Consider the following 26,051-nt stretch of genomic DNA (forward strand, 5'->3'; position numbering starts at 1 on the left):
CTATTCCTTGGTACCACATACATAGAAAAAAGCCAGAAGTGGTGCTGAGGCTCAAGTGGTAGAGCTCCACTGTCCAAGGACAGTGCTCAAGCCCTGAGCTCAAGCCCAGAACTGGCAAAAAAAAAAGATAATGTATTCTTTATCTGACTTATAAACTACTTGTACATCTCCTTTACGGTAACAATAAAGTGGGTTTTAAAAATATATGTGCCGGGGCCGGGAGTTTGGCTTAGTGTTAGAGTGCTTGCCTAGCATGCACGAAGACTCTGGTTCTATTCCTCAGTACCACATACATAGAAAAAAAAAGCCAGAAGTAGGAAGTGGCGCTGTGGCTCAAGTGGTATAGCTCTAGCCTTGAGAAAGCCCAAGGACAGGCCTTGAGTTCAAGGCCCTGGACTGGCAAAAAAAAAAATGTGTGTGTATGTGCATGCACACGTGTGCACACATACATGTGCACGTGTGCACAGGGGCAAATAACAGAAGTTTAAGAGAAAAGCTAATTTTTTCTTAGTATGTTATGTTTTGTTAGTCTCTAGCAGACGAGAGGGCATGTTGCATAGAGAATGAACGACTTGTTTGTTCTCTTGTACTTAAGCTAAGTGATAAAAAGGTCCTTTGTGGGGTTTATTTTGGCGGGGAGTCAGGTAAATCTGGGTTCTGGTTTTCTCTGAAAATTTTGGAGCCTGTGGTTCATCTGATTAAATTGCTATTTCGTTTTAAATGCTTTTCAAAATATCAGTTCAATATTATGAGTACAAAAATGAATATATTTTGTTTTGAACCATTTCTTTTTCTTACAGATAGCACAACAATAGAAAAATTAAGAGCTATTTGTTTAGACCATGCCAAACTTGGAGAAAGCAGCCTTAGTCCATCTCTTGACTCACTCTTCTTTGGTCCTTCAGCCTCACAAGTGCTATACTTAACTGAGGTTAGTATTTCCTCTTTGAATTTATTTATAAGTGGTGTGTGTGTGCACGCACATGCACCTGCAAATGCACCAGTACTAGGGCTTGAACTCAAGTCCTGAGTGCTATCTGTGACTGTTTTTTGCTCAAGGCTAGCACTATACCACTTGAGCCACAGCCCTAGTTTTAGATTTTTTGATGTTCAATTGGAGATAAGAGGCCTGTGGTGGCCAGGAGCAAGTGGCTTACCCTGTAATCAGGAAGCTGAGATCTGAGGATTGTGATTCAAAGCTTAGCTTGTCTGTTTGACTGTTATCTCCAATTAATCACCAGAAAACCGTAAGTGAGCTGTGGCTCCAAGTGGTAGAGTACTATCCTTGACCTGAAGAGCTTAGGAGCAAGGCCCAAGCTACAAATTTAATCCCCAATGACCACAAAAAAGGGGCTGTGAACTTTCCCTGATTTCAAGCTGAGATCCTCAAATCTCAGTCTCCAGAACTGATAGGATTTTAGTCGTGAGCCACTCAGCTGAGATCTTTTATCTGTGATAGTAGACTAGAGATAATCTTGTAATACAATATTTTTGAAATCTGTGATAAGCAAATTCTTATATACATATATATGGTTATATTAAAGAGTTTTATACAGTACTTTCTCTCTCCCCTTGTTTCCAGGTCGTTTATGCCTTGCTAATGCCTGCTGGTGCACCCCTAGCTGAGGATTCCTCTGATTTTCAATTTCACTTTTTGAAAAGTGGTGGTCTACCCCTTGTCCTGAGTATGCTAACAAGAAATAACTTCTTACCAAATGCAGACATGGAAACTCGAAGGGGTGCCTACCTCAATGCTCTTAAAATAGCTAAACTGTTGCTAACTGCCATTGGATATGGCCATGTTCGGGCTGTGGCAGAAGCTTGTCAGCCAAGTGCAGAAGGCGTGAATCCATCGGTAATACAGACTTTTAAGCTCTCTATTAACCATAGATAGTAAATTTTAAGATCATAATTCTTGATAACTTAAAAGTGTGCAATTCGGGCCGGGAGTTTGACCTAATGGTAGAGTGCTTGCCTAGCATGCACAAAGACCCGGGTTCAATTCCTTGGTACCACATGCGTAGAAAAAAGCTGGAACATGTGCTGAGGCTAAAGTGGTAGAGTTCAAGCTTTGAGGAAGTCTAAGACAGTGCTCAGGCCCTGAGCTCAAGCCCAGGACTGGCCAAAAAAAAAGTGTGTAATTCAAGGCTTACTCAAAATGTTGAAAGTTCTTTCTGGTGACTATCTTGTTATAGTGCAAATGCTCTTCAGTGAGATGGCAATTCCCCCTCAACCTACTTGAATCTTCTTGGCTCTCAGTTATTTTAAACCAAAACCCATGTATCTTATTATCTTGTGCCTAGCAGATAACTAAAGATACAAGTGATAGAAAAAAATGCAATTGGATTTAACATGTTGTCTACTTCCCTTCCCACTTTAATCAGCTTAACCTCTAGTTCTGAGCTTGTTCTGACTCTTGCTTTGCTTTGGTGTGATACCCTGATCCATGTCACAAAATTCCTCAAGACATGCCAGAATTTGATACTTATTTATAAGTGGCTGTTTTCACTATTGGTGGAAGATAAAAGTCAGAGATTTGTGGGGGGGTGAAGGTACTGGGTTTGTGCATTCTGAGAATCTCTTGAACCATACATACAGCCCTTTTCACCTCAGTTTTCATATATTCTTCTTTTTGACCAAGTAAGCCTTGAACAAATACTCCTCTTCCTCTTGCACATCTGAGATTCTGACAATGAACCACTATGGCTTTTTTGGGCTTGAACTCAGGGCCTAGGCACAGCTTCTTTTGCTCAAGGCTAGCACGTTACCAACTTTGACCTACAGGACCACTTCCAGCTTTTTCTATTTATTTGGTACTGAGAAATAAAACCCAGGACTTAATGTTTAAACACTACCACTACACCACATTGCCAGCCCCCTGGCTTAATTATTTTTTTTTTGCCAGTCCTGGAGCTTGAACTCAGGACAGGGCCAGAACACTGTCCTTGGGCTTTTACTTCAAGGCTTCTGCTATACCAGTTGAACCACAGCATCATTTCTGGCATTTTCTCTATATGTGGTACCAAGGAATCAAACCCAGGGCTTCATGCATGCTAGGCAAGCACTCTACCACTAGGCCATACACCCAGCCCCTGACATTTTTTTTTTTTCTTTGCCAGTCCTGGGCTTGAGCTCAGGGCCTGAGCACTGTCCTTGGGCTTTCTCGAGGCTAGAGCTCTTGCACTTGAGCCTCAGCACCACTTCGGGCTTTTTTGTATGTATGTGGTACCAAAGAATCAAACCCGGGTCTTTGTGCATGCTAGGCAAGCACTTTAACCACTAGGCCAAACTCCCAGCCCCCAAGATGGTGTCTGTCTTCCTTTTTTGGCCCAGGCTTGCCAAAAAGGGGTGATCCTTCCTGTCTCCCTTCCTAGCTGTCTCCCAAGTAACTGAGATTGAGATTTTCTTTAGAGATGGCTTTGATCTTGAAAAAACAATCCTGTGATAAGAAGCAAGGGCAACTACCTAGATTTTGGTCCCTGGTTAACAGTACTGAAGCAGGGTGATGAGTACTTCAAACTTGATTATGATATTTTGAACATTTTAGTGTGTTAGAAATTTTCCATGAAAAAGTAAAAATTCAGCTGGGTATTGGTGGCTCTTACCTGTAATCCCAGTTACTCAGGAGGCTGAAATGTGATGATCATGATTCAAAGCCAGCTGGGCAAAGAATTTCGTGAGACTTACCTCTAATTAAATAGCGAAACACTGGAAGTAAGGCTGCGGCTCAAATGGTAGAACACTTACCCTTGTGCCAAAAAATCTCAAGGAATGGTGACCAGGCTCTGAGTTCAAATCTAAGGATTGGCACCAAAAAAAAAATAACGATGACATATTATTTTTTTTTGCCAGTCCTGAGCCTACAACTCAGGGCCTTGGTGCTATCCCTAAAGTCCTTTCACTTGAGCCACACACCACTTGTGGATTTTTCTGTGATTAATTGGAGTATCATGGACTTTTCCTGCCCGGGCTAGCTTTGAACCATGATCCTCAGATATCAATCTCCTGAGTAGCTATGATTACAGGCATGAACAACCAGTGCCTGGCAGATCAGCAGATAACTTAAATTTTACATTGGTTCTTTCACTAAGATCATTTTGTGAGGGACGACTTTGTTGTACCAAGGAATGAAATCAGAGCCTGTGACATGAACCACACCCCTTAGCCATATTTTGTTTGGATATGTTTTTAGTCAGTTGTGGGGCTTGAACTTTGGGCCTGGGTGCTGACCCTGAGCTCTTCATCTCAAGGCTAATGTTCTACCACTTAAGCTACAGCGCCACTTTGGTTTTCTGGCTGTTTTTTGGAGATGGGAGTCTCAAAACGAAGTCTCATGGACTTTGTGGACTCAGGTCTCAGTCTGAGTAGGATTATAGGCGTGAGCCACCAGCGCCACCTCGTCTAGGATTTTTTAATTGACTAAAAAAATATAATTTCTTGTGACCGGGAGTTTGACCTAGTGGCAGAGTGCTTGCCTACCATGCACAAAGACCCGGGTTCGATTCTTTGGTATCACATACATAGAAAAAAGCCAGAAATGGTGCTATGGCTCAAGTGGTAGAGCTCTAGACCCTGAGCTCAAGTCCAGGACTGGCAAAAAAAATAATTTCTTCTTAGGCCAAAAAAGATTTTTGCTGATCAACACTGTCTCATTCCTGAGAATCAAGAATCAAAGACAGCCTGAGCAGAAAAGTTCATACGAAACAAATAAGGGGAAGAATATAGTCATAGCCAAGTGGTTAAGGCCATTGCTAGAAACTAATAAGGGAAACAGCAGAAAGCAGCTGGAGGTGTGGTTTAAGTGGTAAAATGCCTTTTTTATTTTTGTTGGTCATGGAGTTTGAACTCTAGGCATGGGCACTGTCCCTGAGCTCTTCAGCTGTCCCTGAGTTCTTCAGCATAAGGACACCGCCCTACCCCTTGAGCCACAGCCCCATTTCCAATTTTTCTAGTGGTTGACTAGAGATAAGAGTCTCACGTCTTTACTGCTCTGGCTGGCTTTAAACCATTATCCTCAGATCTCAGCCTCCTGATTAGCTAGGATTACAGGCGTGAGCCACTGCACCCCACTAAAATGCCATTTTAACAAGCTGAAAACCTGAGTTCAGACCTCAGCACTGCCCCCAAAATAGATTGTTTTTGTCTTGATCCCTGACATGGACACTTAATAAAAAGTATACACAAACACACAATTATATGCTTTCCTTTTTTACCCTTTCTTCAGTACTTAGAGAAAGGTACTAAGTTACCTAATTGCCTCTAATATCAAAGAACACATAGTCAACAGGAAATGAAATGTAATATATAGGATTATCTCAAATATTGTTATAAAGTTAAAACTTGGTATTGCCTTAAATAGCTACTTATTGCTTCTTATATGTAAATTTACATAAGTTGAATTAAGAAAAAGCATTTCTTTTTTTCTGAGGTGCTGGTCTTTGTTTTTTTCCCTTTTTAAAATAGAATTCGATAAGTCTTCATATAAAATACAGAAACCATACATCTGAAAATTTTTAAAAAAATAGAATTTGAGTATTATGGTGAATATGAACATGGTCTTCCCGGAGGCATGTATGTGAAAGATGTGCAACTCTTGCCAGGCACTGGTACCACTCATGCCTATAATCCTAACTACTTCAAGAGACAGATCTGAGGGTCATGGTTCAAGGCCAGCCTGGGCACTAAAGTCCGTGAGACTCTTATCTCCAATTAATCACCAGAAAACTGGAAGTTGCCCTGTAGCTTAAGTAGTGCAGTGCTAGGCTGAAGAGCTCAGGGACAGCACCCAGGGCCAGAATTCAAGCACCATGATAAACAACAAATAAAAATATGTGAAAATATTTATTGAGTCTAAATGAGGTTAGACTCCATCTGTGGACTTTATAGTTTTTCTACTGCTCAGATGTAGAGACCTGGTTTGGGTTAGTGTAGAATAGAAGTTTGTAAAGAGATGTGACACATCAATGTGTAAGACACAATGGTAGTGTACACCTTATTGGTAATGGGAAGTGAATTTTACATAAGGCACAGTGATACAGTAAATATATAGAAGGTATTTTTGAAGGAGAATTGATGACTGCACTACAAATGGTTGTGTTTAGTTATGTACAGATTATTTGTTAAGCAAAATTGTTTACATCTTTCAGGTTAACCAGGTTATTCATGATCAAGCCGTGGTGCTACAAAGTGCCCTTCAGAGCATTCCTAACCCATCATCTGAATGCATGCTTAGAAATGTGTCCGTTCGTCTTGCTCAACAGATATCTGATGAGGTTAGTATTTTAAGTTAGAGATTATATATACACACACATACATACACACACGTGTGTGTATGTGCATACACATTTAATATGTTGTAAGGGGTATTAAATGGATAATAGTAATTTTCCTTAACCCACTCATTTTACTCAGTCTATCTAAACATTCATTTAACATCAGGCTTTTCGTTATTTTTTGTGCTGATACTGAGAATTGAACTTTGGGCCTTTCTACTCTTTTGCTCACAGCTAGTGCTCTACCACCCGAGCCATACCTCCACTTCAGTATTTTGCTATCTAGCTAGCTTTGAACCTTGATCTTCATATCTAAGCTTCCTGAGTAGCTAGGATTACAGATCTGAGCCACTGGTACCCAACAACATAGATTTTTTTAATCTATTTTTTAAAAATATATAGAGAGATAAGTAAAAAACCTTTCTAAAAGTATATAGTTCAGGAAATTTTGACAAATGTATGTATGAATTTGTTTTCTGTGGTGCTGGGTATCAACATCTAAACCAGGATCTCACATGAAACCCCAAAGCCGAATGCTTCTGCTATTCTTTTTTTTTTTTTGGTGGATCATGGGTCTTGAACTTGGCCTGGGTGCTGTCCCTGAGCTCTTCAGCTCCAGGCTACTTGAGCCAAGCCCCACTTCCTGTTTTCTAGAGGTTAATTGGAGATAGGAGTCTCAGCTCCTTTGGTGCCTTGGTTGGCTTTGAACCTTGATCCTCAGATCTCAGCCTCCTGAGTGGCTAGGATTACAGTCATGAGCCATGGTGCCAGGATACTTCTGCCATTCTTAAGCCCTTTTGCACTTCCAACTTTATAGTTCTTCTCCTTATCCCTGTTAATCACTGATCTTTTTGTTCCTATAGAGGAGTTTCTAGAATTTTTTATGTATGTGCTCTGATCCTGGGGCTTGAACTCAGTGCCTGGTGCTATCTCTGAGCTTTTGTGCTCAAGGCTCAACTTCTGCTTTTGTTTTTCTGGTTAATTGGAGTTGAGACCCAGGTTCAATTCCTCGGTACCACATACATAGAAAAAAGCTGGAAGTGATTCTGTGGCTCAAGTAGTAGAGCTCTAGCCTTGAGACAGCCCAAGGACAGTGCTCAGGCACTGAGTTCAAGCCAGGACTGTTAAAAAATAATAAATAAAAAAATAAAAGTAGAAGCTAGAATTGCTTGCCCTTTTTTTGTCAGTGAGATCTCAGCCTCCTGTGTACCTACGATTACAGTTGTGAGCCACTAGTACCCATCCTTATTTTTCTTGAATAAGAAACTAATAGTGAGATGATACCTCTATAGTCTTGGGAATCTTATGAAAAAAATAGTGCAGGAGCAGGTACTAACATAGCATACTTTGTCATAATGCTGTTGAACAAAAGGACAAAAACCTTTGGAACTTCATTAGGACAATATAGTAATTTATATTTTGTTCATAAGGAAAAACATTCTTTCTAGCAATTCCATTGTAATACTTTTTTTACATTGTAATACTCTTAATGCTATTTCTAAATAATACATTCTGTTTTAGGCATCAAGATATATGCCCGATATTTGTGTAATAAGAGCTATTCAGAAAATTATCTGGGCATCAGGATGTGGAGCATTGCAGCTAGTATTTAGCCCAAATGAAGAAATTACTAAAATTTATGAGAAGGTAAGAATTATAACAATATATTCCTTTAAAAGCTAAATGCTGTCTAATTATGCATCTGTGAAAATCTAGTCACTTGTTTTTAATTGTGAAAAAAATCACTGGTAACTATTGTTTAGAATTTAGTAAAAATTTCTTTTTGAAAGGTATTTTTAGAAACCTACCATGAAGCTACTTAACGGGCTTTATTTTTGTGCCAGTCCTGGGCTTGAGTTCAAGGCCTGAGCACTGTCCTTGGACTTTCCTCAAGGCTAGTGTTCTACCCTGAGCCACCGTACCACTTCTGGCTTTTTCTATGTATGTGGTACCGAGGAATCGAACCTGGGTCTTCATGCATGCCAGGCAGGCACTCTACCACTAGGCCAAACTCCTGGCCCCTTAACAGGCTTTTGTTGATGGTGTTTTGTGCTACTATAAGGGCTTCGACTTAAGGCCTTGTGTTTTTTCCAGTCAAGGCTAGTGCTCTACCACTTGAGCCTCGACTTGCCGCATTTTGCTGGAGATAAGAGCCTCTCAGATTTGTATGCCAGGTCTGGCTTCAAGCCTCAATCCTCAGATATCAACTTCCTGGGGTAGCTAGATTACAGGCATGAGCTAGTGACTCCTGGCTAAACCTGTGTTTTTCTTCTTACTGACATCAGACATAATTGTCTCATCGTGAATTTGCTTTTTCTTGTTTTATTCTTTCATCATTTTTCACTCCTGTGTAAGTTAGTGTTTTGTTAATTGTTATTGTGTTATGGCCTTTTAAGTATTTGTTTGTATGTACGTGTATGGGCATGCTAGTATTGAAATTTGAACACAGGATACCCTGCTCTCACTCACCTTTTTTGCTCACACCTGGTACTCTGCCATCTCATGCCTAGGTTTTTTTTGTACTAGTTCAGGAAATTGAACTCAGGGCCTGGGCACTGTCCCTAAGCTTTTTTCCTCAAAGCTATCACTCTATCATTTGAACCACATCTCTACTTATGGCTTTTTTTGTGGTCATTTAAAGCTAAGAGTCACAGACTTTCCTTCCTGGGCTGGATTTAAACCACGATTCTCTGATCTCAGCCTTCTGCATAGCTAGGATTACAGGCATGAGCCAACCACACCCAGCTAGACAGGCTTTTTTTTCTTTTTGAGGAGGGAATTGGCGGAGGTCAGATGTGGGGCTCAGATCTCAGCCCTGAGTAGCTAGTAGGAGATGAGGCAGGAGGATTACAAGTTATAAGCCAGCCTTCTTGCCTTCTAGTAAGACCCTGCCCTCCACCCACCCAAAAACTAGGAGGCCTAAAGTTCGAGTGACAGTATCTGCCTAGCAAGCACAAGCCCTGAGTTCAAACCCTAGTTCAGAGAGAGAGAGAGATTGATTTTCTGTAAGGAGATTTCAGATTGTGGTTTGAGTAGGAAAGTTTTTAAGCACTAGCTTGAAGTTACATAAGCTTTTTTCTTAAATGCTTCTCTAGGTGTAATTTATTTTTTATAAATTTACAGACAAATGCAGGCAATGAACTCGACTTGGAAGATGAACAAGTTTGCTGTGAAGCATTGGAAGTGATGACATTATGTTTTGCCTTGATTCCTACAGCCTTAGACACTCTAAGTAAAGAAAAGGCTTGGCAGACATTTATTATTGACTTACTATTACACTGTCACAGCAAGTAAGTATCATTTGTAAAGAAATGTGATTTTATTTTGTAAGCACAAATGGATTAATTTATGCTGGCATAATACATAACAAACAATTCGTTCCCTTTGGCACATTGGTATTGAGGAAGGTTTTTTTGTGGGGGGCAGTCTTGGGGCTTGAACTCAGGGCCTGAGCACTGTTCTTAGGCTTTTTAAGTGTTTTTAGGTCTTTTAAAGTGTCTTGATTTCCCTAAATTTCTTTTAGTCTGCAAAATTTAAAAGAAAAATAGCTTGTGTCTTCTATTCCTAGATGCCATGTTTTCTTTAGTCAAACTATTAATCTGGCTAAGTTCCAGTGACTCATGCCTGTAACTCTAGTTACTCAGGAGGCTGGGATCAGGGGGAAATCATAGTTCAAAGCCAGATGGGCAGAAAAGTCTACAAGATTCCAAACCCTATTAACTACCAAATAGCTAAGCTTGAGAAATGTGTCAAGTCCTGAGTTCAAGCCCAGAACCGAACCAAAAAAATAAATTCATATCAAACTCGGGTTTGTGTTCTTATAGGAGCTTATAAATTTTATGCTAGCCTAAAGATCATTATAAAGCCCTCCTCAAGATTTCAAGAACATTTAATCAGTAACAGTAGTTATGTTTTGAACTTGTTTCTGTGCAAGTGTGATTTGTAGAAAATGTTTCCATCTTCTCCTGTCCTTCATATATATAAGGTAACTTTTTAAACTAATTGGTGTCAAATGTTACCTGTAATTAATTTGTCTTATACATTTTGTGATAAGAGAACAAATGTGCAGTGTATCATCCTGTTGTATTCCATTCATCAATGGCAAAATGATAGAAAGTTGGGATAAAATCAGGATAAGCAATTTGCCAAAATGAAGTCTTAACAATGAATAGAGTTTTGGGTTTTTTTTAATGCACATGATACAATGAAGTAGGTTCTGTTGCCCAATACTGACGATTTTCAAAAGTTGTGAAAGGTCTCAAGTGGGTATGTTTACTGTAATACATTTGAATAGAGGTTATGAGAAAAGAAAAATGATTAGTTTTAATAAAAAGGCAAACCTGGGAGTAGCAAGTGTCTCACTTAATATTTAGTGTGTGTGTGTGTGTGTGTGTGTGTGTGTGTGTGTGTGTGTGTGTGTGTGTGTGTGTGTGTGTGTGTGTGTGTGTGTGTGTGTGTGTGTGTGTGTGTGTGTGTGTGTGTGTGTGTGTGTGTGTGTGTGTGTGTGTGTGTGTGTGATGGGGCTAGAACTCAGCCTGAGGGATGTCCCTGAGCTCTTCAGCTCAAGGCTACTGCCTGACCCTTGAACCAAGCCACACTTCTGCGTTTTTCTTTATATTGGGGTTTTTTGGGGGTGTGAATATTTGTGCATGGTGTTTATGCATGCATACACACACGACATTCCTGAGGCTTGAACTAAGGGCCTGATGCTGTCCCTGAGCTTTTGTGTTCAAGCCTCATGTATTTTTTTTGTCAGTTGTAGGCCTTGAACTCGGCCTGGGCACTGTCCCTGAGCTTTTCAGCTCAAGGCTACTACCCTACCCCTTTAACCACAGTGCCACTTCAGGTTTTGTAGTGGTTAACTGGAGATAAGTTTCTCAGACTTTAGTGCCGGGCCTGGTTTTGAACTGTGATCTTCAGATCTCAGTCTCCTGAGTAGCTAAAATTGCAGGTGTGAACCACCACACCCAGCTGAGTCCCTTGATATTTTTATCCTTCTTTCGATGCCTGATTTTTTTCCTTCTAGTGTAGGTTGAAATGCTTTTCCTAAATGATATGGACAGTAGTGTTTCACATTTGAAGATTTTTTAGATTTCTAACACTTGCATGTGCTTTTTCATTTGAGAATCCCTACTCATAGACATGTACCTAAGTATAAACAGTCATACACACAATTGCTCAGATGCTTAAACATCAGTCAAACTAAGACTACTAAGGAGAAAGAATGGGGAGAAGAAAACAAAAGAGGAAGAATTAAGTATAATTTTATTGCAAGTATATATGAGAACAGCCTAAAGAAGACTCAAAAAAGCTGGTGAAAAAAGTAGGGGAACTGGATGCAAAAGAAATAGACTCTTTGAGTGGGTAGGAACTAGCAAACAGGATATGCTTAGAAGAAGTATAAAGAAGATTGAAGGGGCCAGAAGTTTGGCCTAGTAAGAGATTGAATACTGTTGAAACAGATGGTTTGCAACAATGAAAATGGAACAAGGAAGCCTGTTTGGGATACTGTTTCTTAGAGGCAAAAAAGGGGGGGAAAATTAATTAGAATACAGTGTAAATATAATGAGATATAACAATGATATTGGCCCCTGTATAACTGATACAAGCCAAAAAGATACATAGAGCTTTGTATTTTGTATCTAAATTTCCAGTGTGTTCAGAGGCATGAGGGTAGATACATTAGAAGGCATCTCTCAAAACTTGTAATTACATCAGTCAGGTACAAAAAAAAAAAACTCTTATATATCATAGTTCTTGATGTGCAGTTTAAATACTACTACCACCCCCACCAGACAAACAGTGTTAGAGATTTTTTAATTGACTAAATGTGAAAATTTTCTATTTCAGAACTGTTCGTCAAGTGGCACAGGAGCAGTTCTTTTTAATGTGCACCAGATGCTGCATGGGACACAGGCCTCTGCTTTTCTTCATTACTCTACTCTTTACCGTTTTAGGGGTGAGACATTTTTTTAAAATGTTTACCAGTACAATTCATTTTTTTTCAGCGAAGATATTTAAGACTATGTGGTTTTAATGAATACTAGAAGTTTCTGTAGTCATTTTAGTTGCCTGTTCTGGTTAACTGGGATTAATTGAAAAGTTAATTCATATGATTATGCTTGATTATTTTCAGAGTACAGCCAGAGAGAGGGCCAAACATTCAGGCGACTACTTCATTCTCTTAAGGCACCTTCTTAATTATGCTTACAACAGTAATATTAATGTACCCAATGCTGAAGTTCTTCTCAATAATGAAATTGATTGGCTTAAAAGAATCAGGGTAAGTTGCAGTTAATACTTTTTGTTATATCATTGTTAATAGTGTGTTCTATTAATAGTGTGTTTTAAATAGTTGGAAATATTTTGGTGAGATAGATAATTCTAAAGTAATAAAATAGACCAAAGAATAGATACTGCATCAGTGGCTATGAGTATCTCATGAGTCAATCATAACTACTTATATAAAATGCCTTGAACTTTATAATACCAATGTTTAGCTCTTCAAATTTAATATCTTTCAACTTTCTTTAAACGATCTTTTTTAAAGTGTTAGATTTTCATCAAAAATTAATCAGGTAAACTAACACTTTTGATTAGCTCTCTTAGGCAGAGCATATGGGAATTTATATTTGTAGCATTCAGATTAGCATTTCTTTTAGCAATTTAGTAAAGCATACTTCTAGAAACTTCTGAAGATAACTTAAAGTTGTTTGAATGGAAAGACTCAGGTGAATTTATTTCATGTCCCTTCACCTCTTTTTCTCTTTGCCTCCCTTTCATATGTTAGGCATTTAACATACTTTTCTTTGGCAGGATGATGTTAAAAGAACAGGTGACACAGGTGTAGAAGAGACAATTTTGGAAGGCCACCTTGGAGTAACAAAAGAGTTACTAGCCTTTCAGACTCCTGAGAAGAAGTTTCATATTGGTTGTGAAAAAGGAGGCGCTAATCTCATTAAAGTAAGTTCAGTGTTCTTAATACTAAACTGGATATCATATCCTTCCAATGTTTATCATTAAATTTTTTATCATTAAATTTGGCTGAAATAAATCTGACTAATATTATTTTAGGTTTATTATCATGACCTTATGTGTGTTTTGATTTTTACTTTTTTTGTGTTTATGTGCAGATTCTGGGGCTTGAACTCAGGGTGCAGATGCAGTCTCTGAACTTTTCTACTAAAGTCCAGTGTTTTACCACTTGAGCCACAGTTCCACTTCTGGCTCTTTTGATACTGAAGTGGAGATAAGAGTCTTAAAAAACTTTTCTTGGCACGGTGGCTTCAAACTGTGATTCTCAGATCTCAGCTTCCTGAGTAGCTAGATTATAGGCTGGCCCTAGCCCTGTTTAAGAACTGTTTGTAAATGTCAGATTTGTCTCAGAACATGGAAAGTTGGGTGTGCTTAATTATAGTGGTGTTTTAAAGTTGTTTTTTTTTTCCAATTAGAAATGGATGTAAGAACCAGGCACTGGCAGCTCATGCTTGTAATCCTAGGTACTCAGGAGGCTGAGATCTGAGGCTCATGATTCAAAGCCAGCCCAGGCACAAAAGGACATGAGACTCATATCCCCAATTAACCACCAGAAAACTGGAAGTGGGGTTGTGGCTCAAGGGTAGGGCAGTAGCCTTCAGCTGAAGAGCTCAAGGACGGCGCCCAGACCCAGAGTTCAAGTCCCATGACCAATCAAAAAAATTGCATGTAAGCTGGGCACTAGTGGCTCACTCCTGTATTCTTAAAGCTTCTCAGGAGACAGAGACGCAGAGGATCTCAGTTCAAAGTCAGTCTGAGTAGAAGTCTGTGAGACTCTTATCTCCATAACAGACAGAATTCTGAGCTGCACTCATGGCTCAAGTAGTGCTCTAGTTGAGTACCAGTACTGCCTACCCACCCACTCCCCAACAAAAGCAAGGAAAACCACTTTCTGAGATAGAATCTAAAATTCCAATAAATAGCTTTAGGATTATTTTTTACAAGACATATTTCTGAATATGTTGTTGCTAATATTAATCCTTTTTTTTCAACTCCTCAGGAATTAATAGATGATTTCATCTTTCCTGCCTCCAATGTTTATCTGCAGTATATGAGAAATGGAGAGCTCCCGGCCGAACAGGCTATCCCAGTCTGTAGTTCACCAGCTACAATTAATGCTGGTTTTGAGTTACTTGTAGCATTAGCTGTTGGCTGTGTGAGAAATCTCAAACAGATAGTAGACTCTTTGACTGAAATGTATTACATTGGCACAGCAATTACTAGTAAGTATTTTAAAATATAAAATTGCGATGATTGATAATTTTTCGAGTTCTGCTTACTGATTTTTCTTTTAGGGAGTATCTTCAAGTCACTTTCTTTCAACTAGTTTAATGTTACTAAGAAACGAGTATATAATTAAGATCACTATCACCAGAGAGATACTTGTATAGTAAAAAATTTCAGAAGCTTGTTAAATGTCATCCTATAAGTAGTATGAGGATTTTATAAATTCAATGTCATCTTTTAGATCTAAAGTAAAACCTAATCTCTAGAGTAAAAGCAACTTGAATTACATCTATTAGAAAACTTGTCCCTTAGAATTTTCTCCATATTATTTTTATATTTCATTATTTGCCAGGAGTTCTTAACAAATTGGAGTTTTTTAAAGAGTAAGATGTAAGAAGATACTATTTTCAAATGACAATCCTCAAATCTCAGCCTCCTGAGTAACTAGGATTACAGGCATGAGCCACCTGTGCCTAGCCTCTGTTGTGTTTGTTGCTTTTTTTTGTTTTGTTTTGTTATTGTTGTTGTGGGGGTTTTTTTGTTTGTTTTGGGGTTTTTTTTTTTGCCAGTCCTGGGGCTTGAACTCAGGGCCTGCATACTTGACTGTCCTTGGACACATTTTGCTCAAGGCTAGTGCTTTGCCACTTGAGCCATAGTGCCACTTCTGGCTTTTTCTTTAATATGGTACTGAGGAATTGAACCCAGGGCTTTGTGCATTCTAGGCAAGCACTCTACCATTAGGCTACACTCCTGGCTCCTGTTATTTTTTTAAGTAGTGAATTTGCATGGAGAAAAATAGGATTTTTCAATAATTTTCATCTAGTTTGTGTCTGCTCAGCTTCTCTCTATAAATGTTAAATCTATATACAAAATTTATTTTCAACCAGATTGAGATATAGTATCGTATTTTACAATGTTCTTTTGCTTTTCACTTAAAATACCTGATTTTGTTCCTTATCAAACATAATTTTACTTAATTCCATTTATTGTTCCTTTACTTAATTCCATTTATTATTCCTTTTAATATACTGTCATTGAATGGGAATGTGGCTTTAGTGGTACGAGTGCTTGCCTAGCATGCATGAAGCCCTGGGTTCAATTCCTCAGTACCACATAAACAGAAAAAAACAGAAGTGGCTCTGTGGTTCAAGTAGTACAGTGTTAACCTTGAGCAAAAGAAACTCAGGAACAATGCCCAGACTCTTGAGTTCAAGCCCCAAAATTGCCTAGTGATAATAATATACTATCATCTTTTTAACTTGTCCCAAAGCAAATGATAATATTTGTAGTGTTTCCATGTTTGTACCAGGTGGAGAGAGATATGAGACAATATATAGTGATTTACAGTTTTTAGGGCCAGGAGTTTGGCGTCGTGGTAAGAGTGCTTGCCTAGCATGCACAAAGACCCAAGTTCAATTCCTCAGTACCACATATATAGAAAAAGTTAGAAATGGTGCTGTGGTTCCAGTAGTAGAGCTCTAACCTTGGGGAAAAAAACCCAAGGACAGTGCTCAGGCCCTGAATTCAAGGCCCAGAACTGGCAAAAAAAATTACCAGTTTTACAAAGCTTTCAACTCCTTTATCTGATTTACTCCTTACAATAGCTTGGTGTAGGGCCTGGAGTTTGGTCTAATGGTAGAGTGCTTGCCTAGCATGCACAAAGACCTGGGTTCAATTCCTTGGTACCACATACATAGAAAAAGGCTGGAAGTGGTTCTGTGGTTCAAGTGGTAGAGCTCTAGCCTTGAGAAATCCCAAGGACAGTGCTCAGGGCCTAAATTCAAACCCAGGACTGGCAAAAAAATTGAAAAATTGAAAGAAAGCTCGGTGTATATAGACAAAGTCAGGGCCAGGTGCTTGGCCTAGTAGAGTGCTTGCCAGGCATGTATGAAGACCCGGGTTTAACTTATTAGTACCACATACAAAGAAAAAGCCAGAAGTGGTACTGTGGCTCAAGTGGTAGAGCTCTAGCCTTGACAAAGCCCAAGGGCAGCGCTCAGGCCCTGATTTCAAGACCCAGGGCTGGCAAAAAAAATAAAACTAGAGGCAAAGTCAGTGTTGCTTTTATTACATCTGCTAGGAGAAAATAAGCTCAACTAAATTTGAAATAAAAAGAGGTAGCATAGCTAGGCATGGTGGCTCGTATCTATAATCCAAGCTACTCAGGACGCTGAGATCTGAGGATCAAGGATCAAAGCCAGCCCAGGCACAAGAGGACCTGAGACTCTTACAGAAAACGGGAAGTGGGGCTTGGCTCAAGGGTAGGGTGGTAGCGTTGAGCTGAAGAGCTCAGGGACAGCGCCTAGGCTGAGTTCAATTCCCAGGACCTACAAAAAAAAAAAAAAAGGAAAAGAGGTAGCAAAAGCTGGGCACAGTGACTCATACCTGTAATCCTAGCTACTCAGGAGGCTGAGATCTAAGGATTGCGGTTCAAAGCCTGGGCATTAAGGTCCATGAGACTCTTATCCAGTTAACCACCAGAAAATTGGAAAGGCCTTGAACTGAAGAGCTCAGGGACAACACCCAGACCCAGGGGTAGGGTGATATCCTTGAGCTGAAGAGCTCAGGGACAGCACCCAGGCCCAGCGTTCAAGTTCAAGCCCCATGACTGACACGTACATTTTTTTAAAAAAGAGGTAGCATAAAACTGGGCATCTGCCGGGAGTTTGGCCTAGTGGTAGAGTGCTTGCCTAGCATGCACGAAGACCCGGGTTTGATTCCTCAGTACCATATACATAGAAAAAAGCTGGAAGTGGTGCTGAGGCTCAAGTGGTAGAGCTCTAGCCTTCAGAAAGTCCAAGGACAGTGCTCAGGCCCTGAGCTCAAGCCCAGGACTGACAAAAAAAAAAAAACTGGGCACTTGTGGCTCATGCCTGTAATCCTAGCTGCTCAGGAAGCTGAGATCTGAGGATCACAGTGCAAAGCCAGCCTGCACACTAAATTCTGTGAGACACTTATCTCCAATTAACCACCAGAAAACCAGAAGTAGCACTATAGCTCAAGTGGTAGAGCAATAGCCTTGAGCTGAAGAGCTCAGGAACAATGTCCAAGCCCAGATTTCAAGCCCCACGACCAGTCAAAAAGGAATTTTAAAAATCATGGTAGCATATGTAGCATATTGTTGGAGGTGACTGAAGGAGCAGTGAAACTATTGTTAATGTTTTTGTCAGCTTAATAGACCTTTGGAAGATAAAATGGTTGTGTTTGTGCTACAAGAGTTGTGTTTTTTTTTTAAGCTTGTGAAGCACTTACTGAATGGGAATATCTGCCACCTGTTGGACCCCGCCCACCAAAAGGATTTGTGGGGCTGAAAAATGCTGGTGCTACTTGTTATATGAATTCTGTGATTCAGCAACTCTACATGATTCCCTCCATCAGGAATGGTATTCTTGCAATTGAAGGCACAGGTAGTGATGTAGATGATGATATGTCTGGGGATGAGAAGCAGGACAATGAGGTAAGTTTCAGTTACTTCTATTTTCTGTTTGAAGTTGTGGTAGCAAACACCATTCTGTTATGAGATACCCTTCAGTAATGTCTGAATACTTGTTGAGACTCCCTCCTGCAATGTCAAAATTCCCCAGATACACAAGACCACAAGAACCTTATATAAAAATATGTGAAATATAACATTCATATATCCTGTGTGTTTGTATGTGTGTAATTTTTTTTCCAGTCTTGGGGCTTGGAACCCTGAGCCTAGGCACTGTCCCTGGGCTCTTCAGCTCAAAGCTAGCACTCTACCACTTTGAGCCACAGTGCCACATCTGGTTTTTTGTTGATTAATTGGAGATGAGTCTCATGGAGTTCCCTGTCTGGGCTGGCTTTGAATCACAATCCTGAGGAGATCTCAGCCTCCTGAGTAGCTAGGATTACAGGTGTGAGCCACCAACGACCGGCTTCATGGCTGGCTTTTAACCACATTCCTCAGATCTCAGGTTCCTGAGTAGCAAAAATTACAGTTGTGAGCAACTGGAACCAAACTTGTATACTCATCTTTCTTCTTTCCTTTTTTTTAGTCATTCCTGGGGCGTAAACCCAGGGTCTGGGCACTGTCCTTAAGCTTTCTCAAGGGTAGTATTCTACCCTTGAGGCACAGCACCATTTCTGGCTTTTCCTGTGTGTATGGTATTGAAAAATCGAACCCGGGGCTTTGTGCATGCTAGGCCAGCACTAGGCTACGCTCCCAGCCTATATACTCATAACCCAGCTATACCCATCTTTTTTATGTGGTATTGAGCATACTTTGTGCTTTTGTGTAGTGATAAGACTCTTCATTTTAAGTTAACAGTTTTAAGTTGTATTTTCACCTTTTATTATTATCTTGGTTTTTGGCTTTTCAGAGACAGAATCTTGCTATAAAACTCAGGCAAGCAGGCCTCAAATTTATAATCCTCTTGCTTTACTCTTCCAAGTGCTAGCATTACAAGTATATGCTACCATGTCTAGCTATATTTTCATATTTTAATTACATTTTCAATAACTTATGCCAAGTTGTATAGTACCTGCCAATTTTATTATTTATACTTGCTTTTAGGATATATTTATTTTTTTGCCAGTCCTGGGGCTTGAACTCAGGGTCTAAACACTGTCCTTGGGCTTTCCTCGAGTCTAGCGCTCTACCACTTGAGCCACAGCACCACTTCCAGCTTGTTCTATGTATGTGGCACCGAGGGTCTTTGTGTATGCCAGACAAGCACTCTACCACTAGGCCAAACTCCCAGCCCTTTTTAGGTTATATTTCTGCCAGATGACACATCTTCATATTACTTCAAATAGTGTTACATGATCTTTTGCCAAAACTTAAATTTCCTATATCAATGCAGAATAAAGCAGTGAAGAAGTCAGGTTGCAATGGTGGATCAGAATTACTATAACTTTTTTTCTTTTTTCACCAGTCCTGGAGCTTGAACTGTGGGCCTAGGCACACTGTCCTTGGACATTTTTTGCTCAAGGCTAGCATTCTGCCACCTGAGCCACAGCAACACTTCTGGCCTCTTTTAAGTGGCAAGCATTCTACCACTAGGCCACATTCCAGCCCCATAACTGTGGTTCTTTAATAGAGAGAATATGGCACGACTTAAGTTGTGATCATGTTTGTGCCCATGCTTTATCTCTTTATCTTTTTTTCCAGTATTATAGGAGAGAGAAGCTAAAATGTATTCTCATTATACTAAATGTTTTAAATGGTCCTTTCCTAGTACCCTGCCTTTAGTCATCAGATGTGGATTTCTCCTTATATGATAGTTTGCCATAAAATATATACTTGCCTCAACTTTTCCCCCAGATTATTCAGGGATTGGGAATATGGGTTAGTGGTGGAGTACTTGCCAAGCATGCAGGATGTCCCAGGTTCAATTCTTCAATATTACATATACAGAAAAGGCCAGAAGTACCACAGAAGTGTGGTGCTATAGCTCAACTAGTAGAGTGCTATCCTTCAGCAGAAGAAACTCAAGGGCAGTTCCTAGGCCCTGAGTTCAAGCCCTAGGACTGGCAAAAAAATTTAAATAAATAAAAGATTTAGCCAACTGGACAGGTGGCTCATGCCTATAATCCTAGCTACTCAGGAGGCTGAGATCTGAGGATCAATGTTCAAAGCCAGTCCAGGCACAAAAGGATCTGAGACTCTTATCTCCAATTAACCTCTAGAAAATGGAAGTGGGGCTTGTCTCAAAGGTAGGGTGGTACCCTTGAGCTGAAGCTCTTAGGAACAACGCCCAGGCCCAGAGTTCAAGCCCCATGACCCACAAAAAAAAAAAGATTTAGCCAGGCACTAGTAGCTTACTTCTGTGGCTGATATTTGGCAATCACAGTTCTGAGCCATCCCAGAAAAGGCAGTGGATAAGAATCTTATCTCCAGTTAACCACCAAAAATCCAGAAATGAAGCTGTGACTCAATAAAGCACTGACCTTGAGCAAAAGAAGCTCACGGACAGATCTCAGCCCCAGAACCAGCAGCACAAGAAAAATACTTAGAATTCAGATTGTAGTTTTGTCATACACTATACATAGATAGTAGCTAATTGTACTGATAAGAAATAAATAACAGCGCTTGGAAATAACTTTAGAGTAAAATACTTCCCTAGCATGCATGAGGTATCCTGTTTTCCATCTCTAGTACTACAAAAAAATAAAGGAAATGAAGCACACAAAGTATGATGTCCCACTTTTGCTCCTTCACCTGTGTTTTTTCTTTTTTTTCTTTTTCTTGCCAGCCTTGGCACTTGAATTCAGGGCTTGAGCACTGCCCTTGGATACTTTTTGCTCAAAGCTAGCATTCTGCTACCTGAGCCACAGTGCCACTTCTGGCCTTTTCACCTGTGTACCTCTGTTCTATTATCTTTGCACTGTACTGAAAAGTAGGTCTTGAATTTTGCTTACATTTTTTCTTCCCTGGGCTATAAATTTCTCCTAGGCAGGGATTACCTATTACCTATTTTGATATCAAAGGTTAGAAAGACATTCGGTTAACTGTAAATAAATTCTCCTTGTCAGCTGTCATAATTGTGACCCCTACTAATAGCCATTCATGTTACTATATCTTCTACCTCTACCACTCCTTTTGTTTTGTGTTTGTTTAGTTTTGTTTTAGCCAAGATCTTAGTATGTTGTTCACCAAGCTGGCCTCCAGGTCTGGATTCAACCAATCCACCTGCTTTAGCCTTCCAAGTAGCTGGGACTACAGACATACAGTGTAATACCCAGCTCTAATTTTATTTTCAAAGTGTTAAAATACATATAATTTACCATCTTATCCATTCTTAAATGTATAATTGCAAGAGTCTCACAGGTTTTCTACTAAGGCTGGCTTTGAGCTTTGGTCCTCAGGTATCAGTTTCCTGAGTAGCTAGGATTACAGGTGTGAGCCACCAATGTCTCGTTTTCTATGAGACTCTTATCACCAATTAACCACTCAAATACCAGAAGTGGTGCTATGGTCAATGTTGGTATAGTGATAGCCTTGAGCTAAAAGAGCTCAGAAACAGTATCCAAGCCCTGTGTTCAAGCCCCACAATGAACCAAAAAAGTCACTTTATGTTCATTCATATAGTTGTACATTATTAACATTTCATGTAATTGTGTATTATTAACAACTTCAGATCTCTTCATCTTGAAAAACTGAAATTTTGTTCTCATTAAACAAGTCTTTATTCCCCCTTTTCTATTTATACTTTAAGAATCCTGTGGGTTTAGCATTTGGGTGTATTTTGAATTAATTATTTAAAATAATGTTTGGTAAGTATGTTTATCCTTATTTATATCTAGTATTCCCTAATATTACCAATATATTTTTGTTGATGTTTACAGTTCTGAGCCCTTTTATGAATTATTTCACCCTCACAATAGCTATATAACAAGAGTATTATCTTCATTTACACATAGGTAAACTGAAGCTTGGAAAATTTTAGCTTAATTGGCCCAAAGCTACTTACCTTATAAATGGTAGGGCCTACATGTTTATCTATTATAAATTAAAATTTAACAGTTAAAAGTTTTAAGCGGGGCTGGGCACCAGTGGCTCATACTTGTAATCCTATTTATTCTGGAGGCTGATATCTAATGATAGAAATTGCAAGTAGTCATCATGAGGATCATGGTTTAAAGCCAGCTTGGACAGGAAAGTCCAGGAAACTCTTATCTCCGGTTAATCACTGTACATTGTGGCTCAAAGTAGTAGAGCACTCACTAGCCTGAAGTGGAAAAAAACTCATGGACAGTGCTTAGGCCCCGAGTTCAAGCCCCAAAACTGACCAAAAAAATTTTAAGGGAAATCGGGCATTGGGGGCTTGTGACTGTAATTCTGGCTGCTCAAGAGGCTGAGATCTAGGATCTCAGTTCAATGCCAGCCCAGTCAAGAAAGTCCGTGAGACTCTTTATCTCAACAAAAAAATTCAGCCTGGCACCGGTGGCTCATGCCTGTAATCCTAGCTACTCAGGAGGCTGAGATCTGAGGATCACGCTTCAAAGCCAGCCCGGGCACAAAAGTTCATGAGACTCTTATTTCCAATTAACCACCAGAAAACTGGAAGTGACACTGTAGCTCAGTGGTAGAGCACTAGCCTTGAGCTGAAGAGCTCTGCAACAGTGCCCAGGCCCAGAGTTCAAAAGAAGAAAAAAAAATTTCAAAAAGTCAAAAGTGTATGTGACACGAGGTCACTACTAGCCTTGAACAGGAAAACTTAGGATCAGGGGCCGGGAGTTTGTCTTAGTGGTAGAGTACTTGCCTAGCACATAACAAGATCCGAGCTCAATTCCTTAGTACTACATACATAGAAATAGCCAGAAGTGCTGCTGTGGCTCAAGTGGGTAGAGTTCTAACCTTCAGAAAGCCCAAAGCCAGTGCTCAGGCCCTGAGTTCAAGCCCCAGGACTGGAATGAAAAAAAGGTTAAGTGATTAGAGATCATTTGTTCCCTAATTGGAATTTATCTCATTATATCTAGATTAGATTATTATTTTTTATTTCTAGAGTAATGTTGATCCCAGGGATGATGTATTTGGATATCCTCAACAATTTGAAGACAAACCAGCATTAAGTAAAACAGAAGATAGGAAAGAATACAACATTGGTGTCCTAAGACATCTTCAGGTCATCTTTGGTCATTTAGCTGCTTCTCGACTGCAATATTATGTACCCAGAGGATTTTGGAAACAATTCAGGTAAACTATGAATGCATACTAAAGATATATGCTTTAAACTAGGGCATGGTTCAAGTGATACAAAGTGCCTACCTAGCATTCATGAGGCTTTATATTCAAACCCTAGTACAAAAAATTATAAAAATGTCTAAAATATGATTGAAGACATTTCTATATTGTGTTTAATAGTAGTATTCTAACTTTTTAGAGTTTCATTTTTGTTGTTTCCATAGGAGGTAAAAAATCATAGGAGGAGGAGGGCCAAAATACACTGATCATCCAACTTCAGCAGTTGACAAATCATAACCAATTCTGTTTAATGTATATCCTACGTATTTGACAGATTGTTTTGAAATAACTTCCTGATAATAACTTCACCTTTAAATACTCTAGTATTATCTCTAATGTCTGTTTCAAGCATAGTCATGGTATTATCATGATGTCTTTGAAGACCTTTCTTAGTATTAGATATGGTGAGAAATTGAACTAATCCAGATAGCTCATAAATGATTTTCACTGGTATTTTTAAAATCCAGAACAAAGTGAGGTCCGTATACTACAAATAGTTAATAATGATGGCTCTTGAATCTCTTTAAGTCACTCCCACTCCTTTACAGTGGTTTATTGGGGATGAAAATTAGTACTTTTAACGCTATAGGTTTTCCCCCATATTTCCTTTCTTCTTTCATTGCTTCATGAGATCCAAAGATTGATCAGATTAAGGTGTTGGTTTTGTGCAGCAGCTAGGCAAAGGTATTTGATGGGTGATATGCCTCCATGCTTACCTCCATGAAGCATCTCACATGATTCTGTCTTTCTTCTTGCAATAGTAGCCACCATTGATTATCATCTTGTGTAGTCAGCTTTGTGTTTTTACAATGAAAGGTTTTAGAGATTCAAAGCCCAAGATTAGGCTGGGTGGGAGCATGATTTGGCTTCTGATAAAGGGTATGATGGCCCATGGAGGAGGGATGTGTAAGAGCAAGGAGTCTGTGCTTGTTCAGAAATAGGACGGGGGAAGCCAGGAGTTTGGCCTAGTGGTAGAATGCTTGCCCAGCATGCACGAAGACCTGGGTTCGATTCCTGGGTACCACATACATAGAAAAAAAGCCGGAAGTTGTGCTGGGGCTCAAGTGATAGAGCTCTGGCCTTGAGAAAGTCCAAGGAGAGTGCTCAGGCTCTGGGCACAAGCCCAGGACTGGCAAAAAAAAAAAAAGGAAAAAAAAGAAATAGGAGGGGAGAAAGAGTAGGGCCAGGTTTTTATTTCTTTTATATTCCTTTAACAAGAATAGTCCTTTATTTATTGGCTAAAATAAATCTGTAAAGTGAAAACTTTATGCTATGATTTTACAGGGAAATCAGGATAAATGTGCTTTGGGCTTTTTTCTTCCTTTAAAAATAACCCCCAAACTGGGTATGGTGGCCTCATGCCTGTAATCCTAGCTATTGAGGAGGCAGAAATCTGAGAATCTCGGTTCAAAGCCAGCCTGGGCACTAAAGAACATGAGACTTTTATCTCCAATTAATCACTAGAAAATGGGAAGTGTGCGTTGGGCTGAAGAGCTCAGGGACAGCACCTAGGCCCAGAGTTCAAGCCCCATGATCCACAAAAAATAAAAGTAAAAATACACAGTTAATATCTTCTAAGTCAGTTCCTGTCATGCTTAACTAATCTGCTGTATCCATGTAACTCATTTCTCTATGGGAAAAAGGCTTTAATGCATACCCTTATGAGGGTTTTGGATTTTTTTTTGCCAGTCCTTGGCTTGAGCTCAGGGCCTGAGCGCTGTCCTTGGACTTTCTCAAGGCTAGCACTCTACCACTTGAGCCTCAGCACCACTTCCGGCTTTTTGCTATGTGTGTGGGGTACCTAGGAATCGAACCCAGGTCTTCATGCATACTAGGCTAGCACTCTACCACTAGGCCAAACTCCCAGCCCTGGATTGTTGTTTTTTTTTTTTTACTTATTACCATATTCATTAGTGTTGGTTTGGATTTTTCTTGTAATTGCTTCTTGGATTTAGGCTATAAATTTTGGGGAGAAGCCAGGTGTGGTGACTTACGCCTGTAATTCTGGCTACTCAGGAGGCTGAGATCTTTATCTCCAATTAACCACCAGAAAATGGGAAGTGGTGCTGTGGTTCCAGGGGTAGGGTGGTAGCCTTGAGCTGAATAGCACAGGGACAAGGCCCAGAGTTCAAGCCCCACAACTAACCAAAAAAATTGGGAGCAGGGAGAAGAAAGCTAGAAAATTGCATTAGTGGTCTTGTATTCTTGGATTACAGTATACATAGTATCCATTTGTTTAGTGCTAGTATGTCTGTTTTTAAACTTAATATGTGTAAACTTTGTCCAAGATATAATTAAGACTTTTTTTTTTAATCAAGACAGTGTACACTGGTAGCTCATACCTGTGATCCTAGCTTCTCAGGTGGCTGAGATCTGAGGATTGTGGCTCAAAGCCAGCACCGGCAGGAAAGGCCATGAAACTCTACCTCTAATTCACCACCTTTAAAAAAAACATAAAGCTGATCTGTAGCTCAAAGTGATAGAGCAGCACTAGTATTGAACAAAAAAAAATGTTTAAGGATAGCACCCAGACCTTCAAGAACCACAACCAACAAAAAAAAAATATCAAGAGTTCTGGGAATGAAGCCCTGGGTTCAATTCCTTAATACTACATAAACAGAAAAGGCCAGAAGTTGCACTGTGGCTCAAGTAGTAGGGTGGTAGCCTTGAGCAAAAGAAGCTCAGGAATAGTACACAGGCCCTGAGTTCAAGCCCTATGACTGTCAAAAAAAAAGTTATCTCTTGCTCAAATTGAATAGACTTAACATACTCTGTGTTATTATACAAATACAAAGTCAGACATCATT

General features: G+C 39.6%; 1 protein-coding gene and 1 long non-coding RNA gene across 6 annotated transcripts in view; one reads left to right on the forward strand and one right to left on the reverse strand.

The window, feature by feature from the left end:
* Usp9x (ubiquitin specific peptidase 9 X-linked) overlaps positions 1–26,051 on the forward strand; it is a 130,734-nt gene that overhangs the window by 80,034 nt on the left and 24,649 nt on the right. For all 5 annotated transcript variants that reach the window (XM_090325744.1, XM_090325745.1, XM_090325747.1 and 2 more), the window contains 11 exons: positions 801–931; positions 1,583–1,855; positions 6,147–6,272; positions 7,794–7,919; positions 9,396–9,562; positions 12,123–12,231; positions 12,409–12,555; positions 13,089–13,235; positions 14,308–14,530; positions 17,771–17,991; positions 23,006–23,196. In XM_090325744.1, coding sequence (XP_090181870.1) covers positions 801–931; positions 1,583–1,855; positions 6,147–6,272; positions 7,794–7,919; positions 9,396–9,562; positions 12,123–12,231; positions 12,409–12,555; positions 13,089–13,235; positions 14,308–14,530; positions 17,771–17,991; positions 23,006–23,196 — 1,861 coding nt within the window. The remainder of the gene's footprint in view (positions 1–800; positions 932–1,582; positions 1,856–6,146; positions 6,273–7,793; positions 7,920–9,395; positions 9,563–12,122; positions 12,232–12,408; positions 12,556–13,088; positions 13,236–14,307; positions 14,531–17,770; positions 17,992–23,005; positions 23,197–26,051) is intronic.
* LOC150040596 (uncharacterized) overlaps positions 25,642–26,051 on the reverse strand; it is a 33,402-nt gene continuing 32,992 nt past the window's right edge. Inside the window, exon 3 of the long non-coding RNA XR_016533728.1 lies at positions 25,642–25,684. This is a non-coding gene — a long non-coding RNA (uncharacterized LOC150040596). The remainder of the gene's footprint in view (positions 25,685–26,051) is intronic.

The sequence above is a fragment of the Megascapheus bottae genome, chromosome X (genome assembly GCF_031878675.1).
Source record: "Megascapheus bottae isolate mThoBot1 chromosome X, mThoBot2.hap1, whole genome shotgun sequence".
Classification (NCBI taxonomy): domain Eukaryota; kingdom Metazoa; phylum Chordata; class Mammalia; order Rodentia; family Geomyidae; genus Megascapheus; species Megascapheus bottae.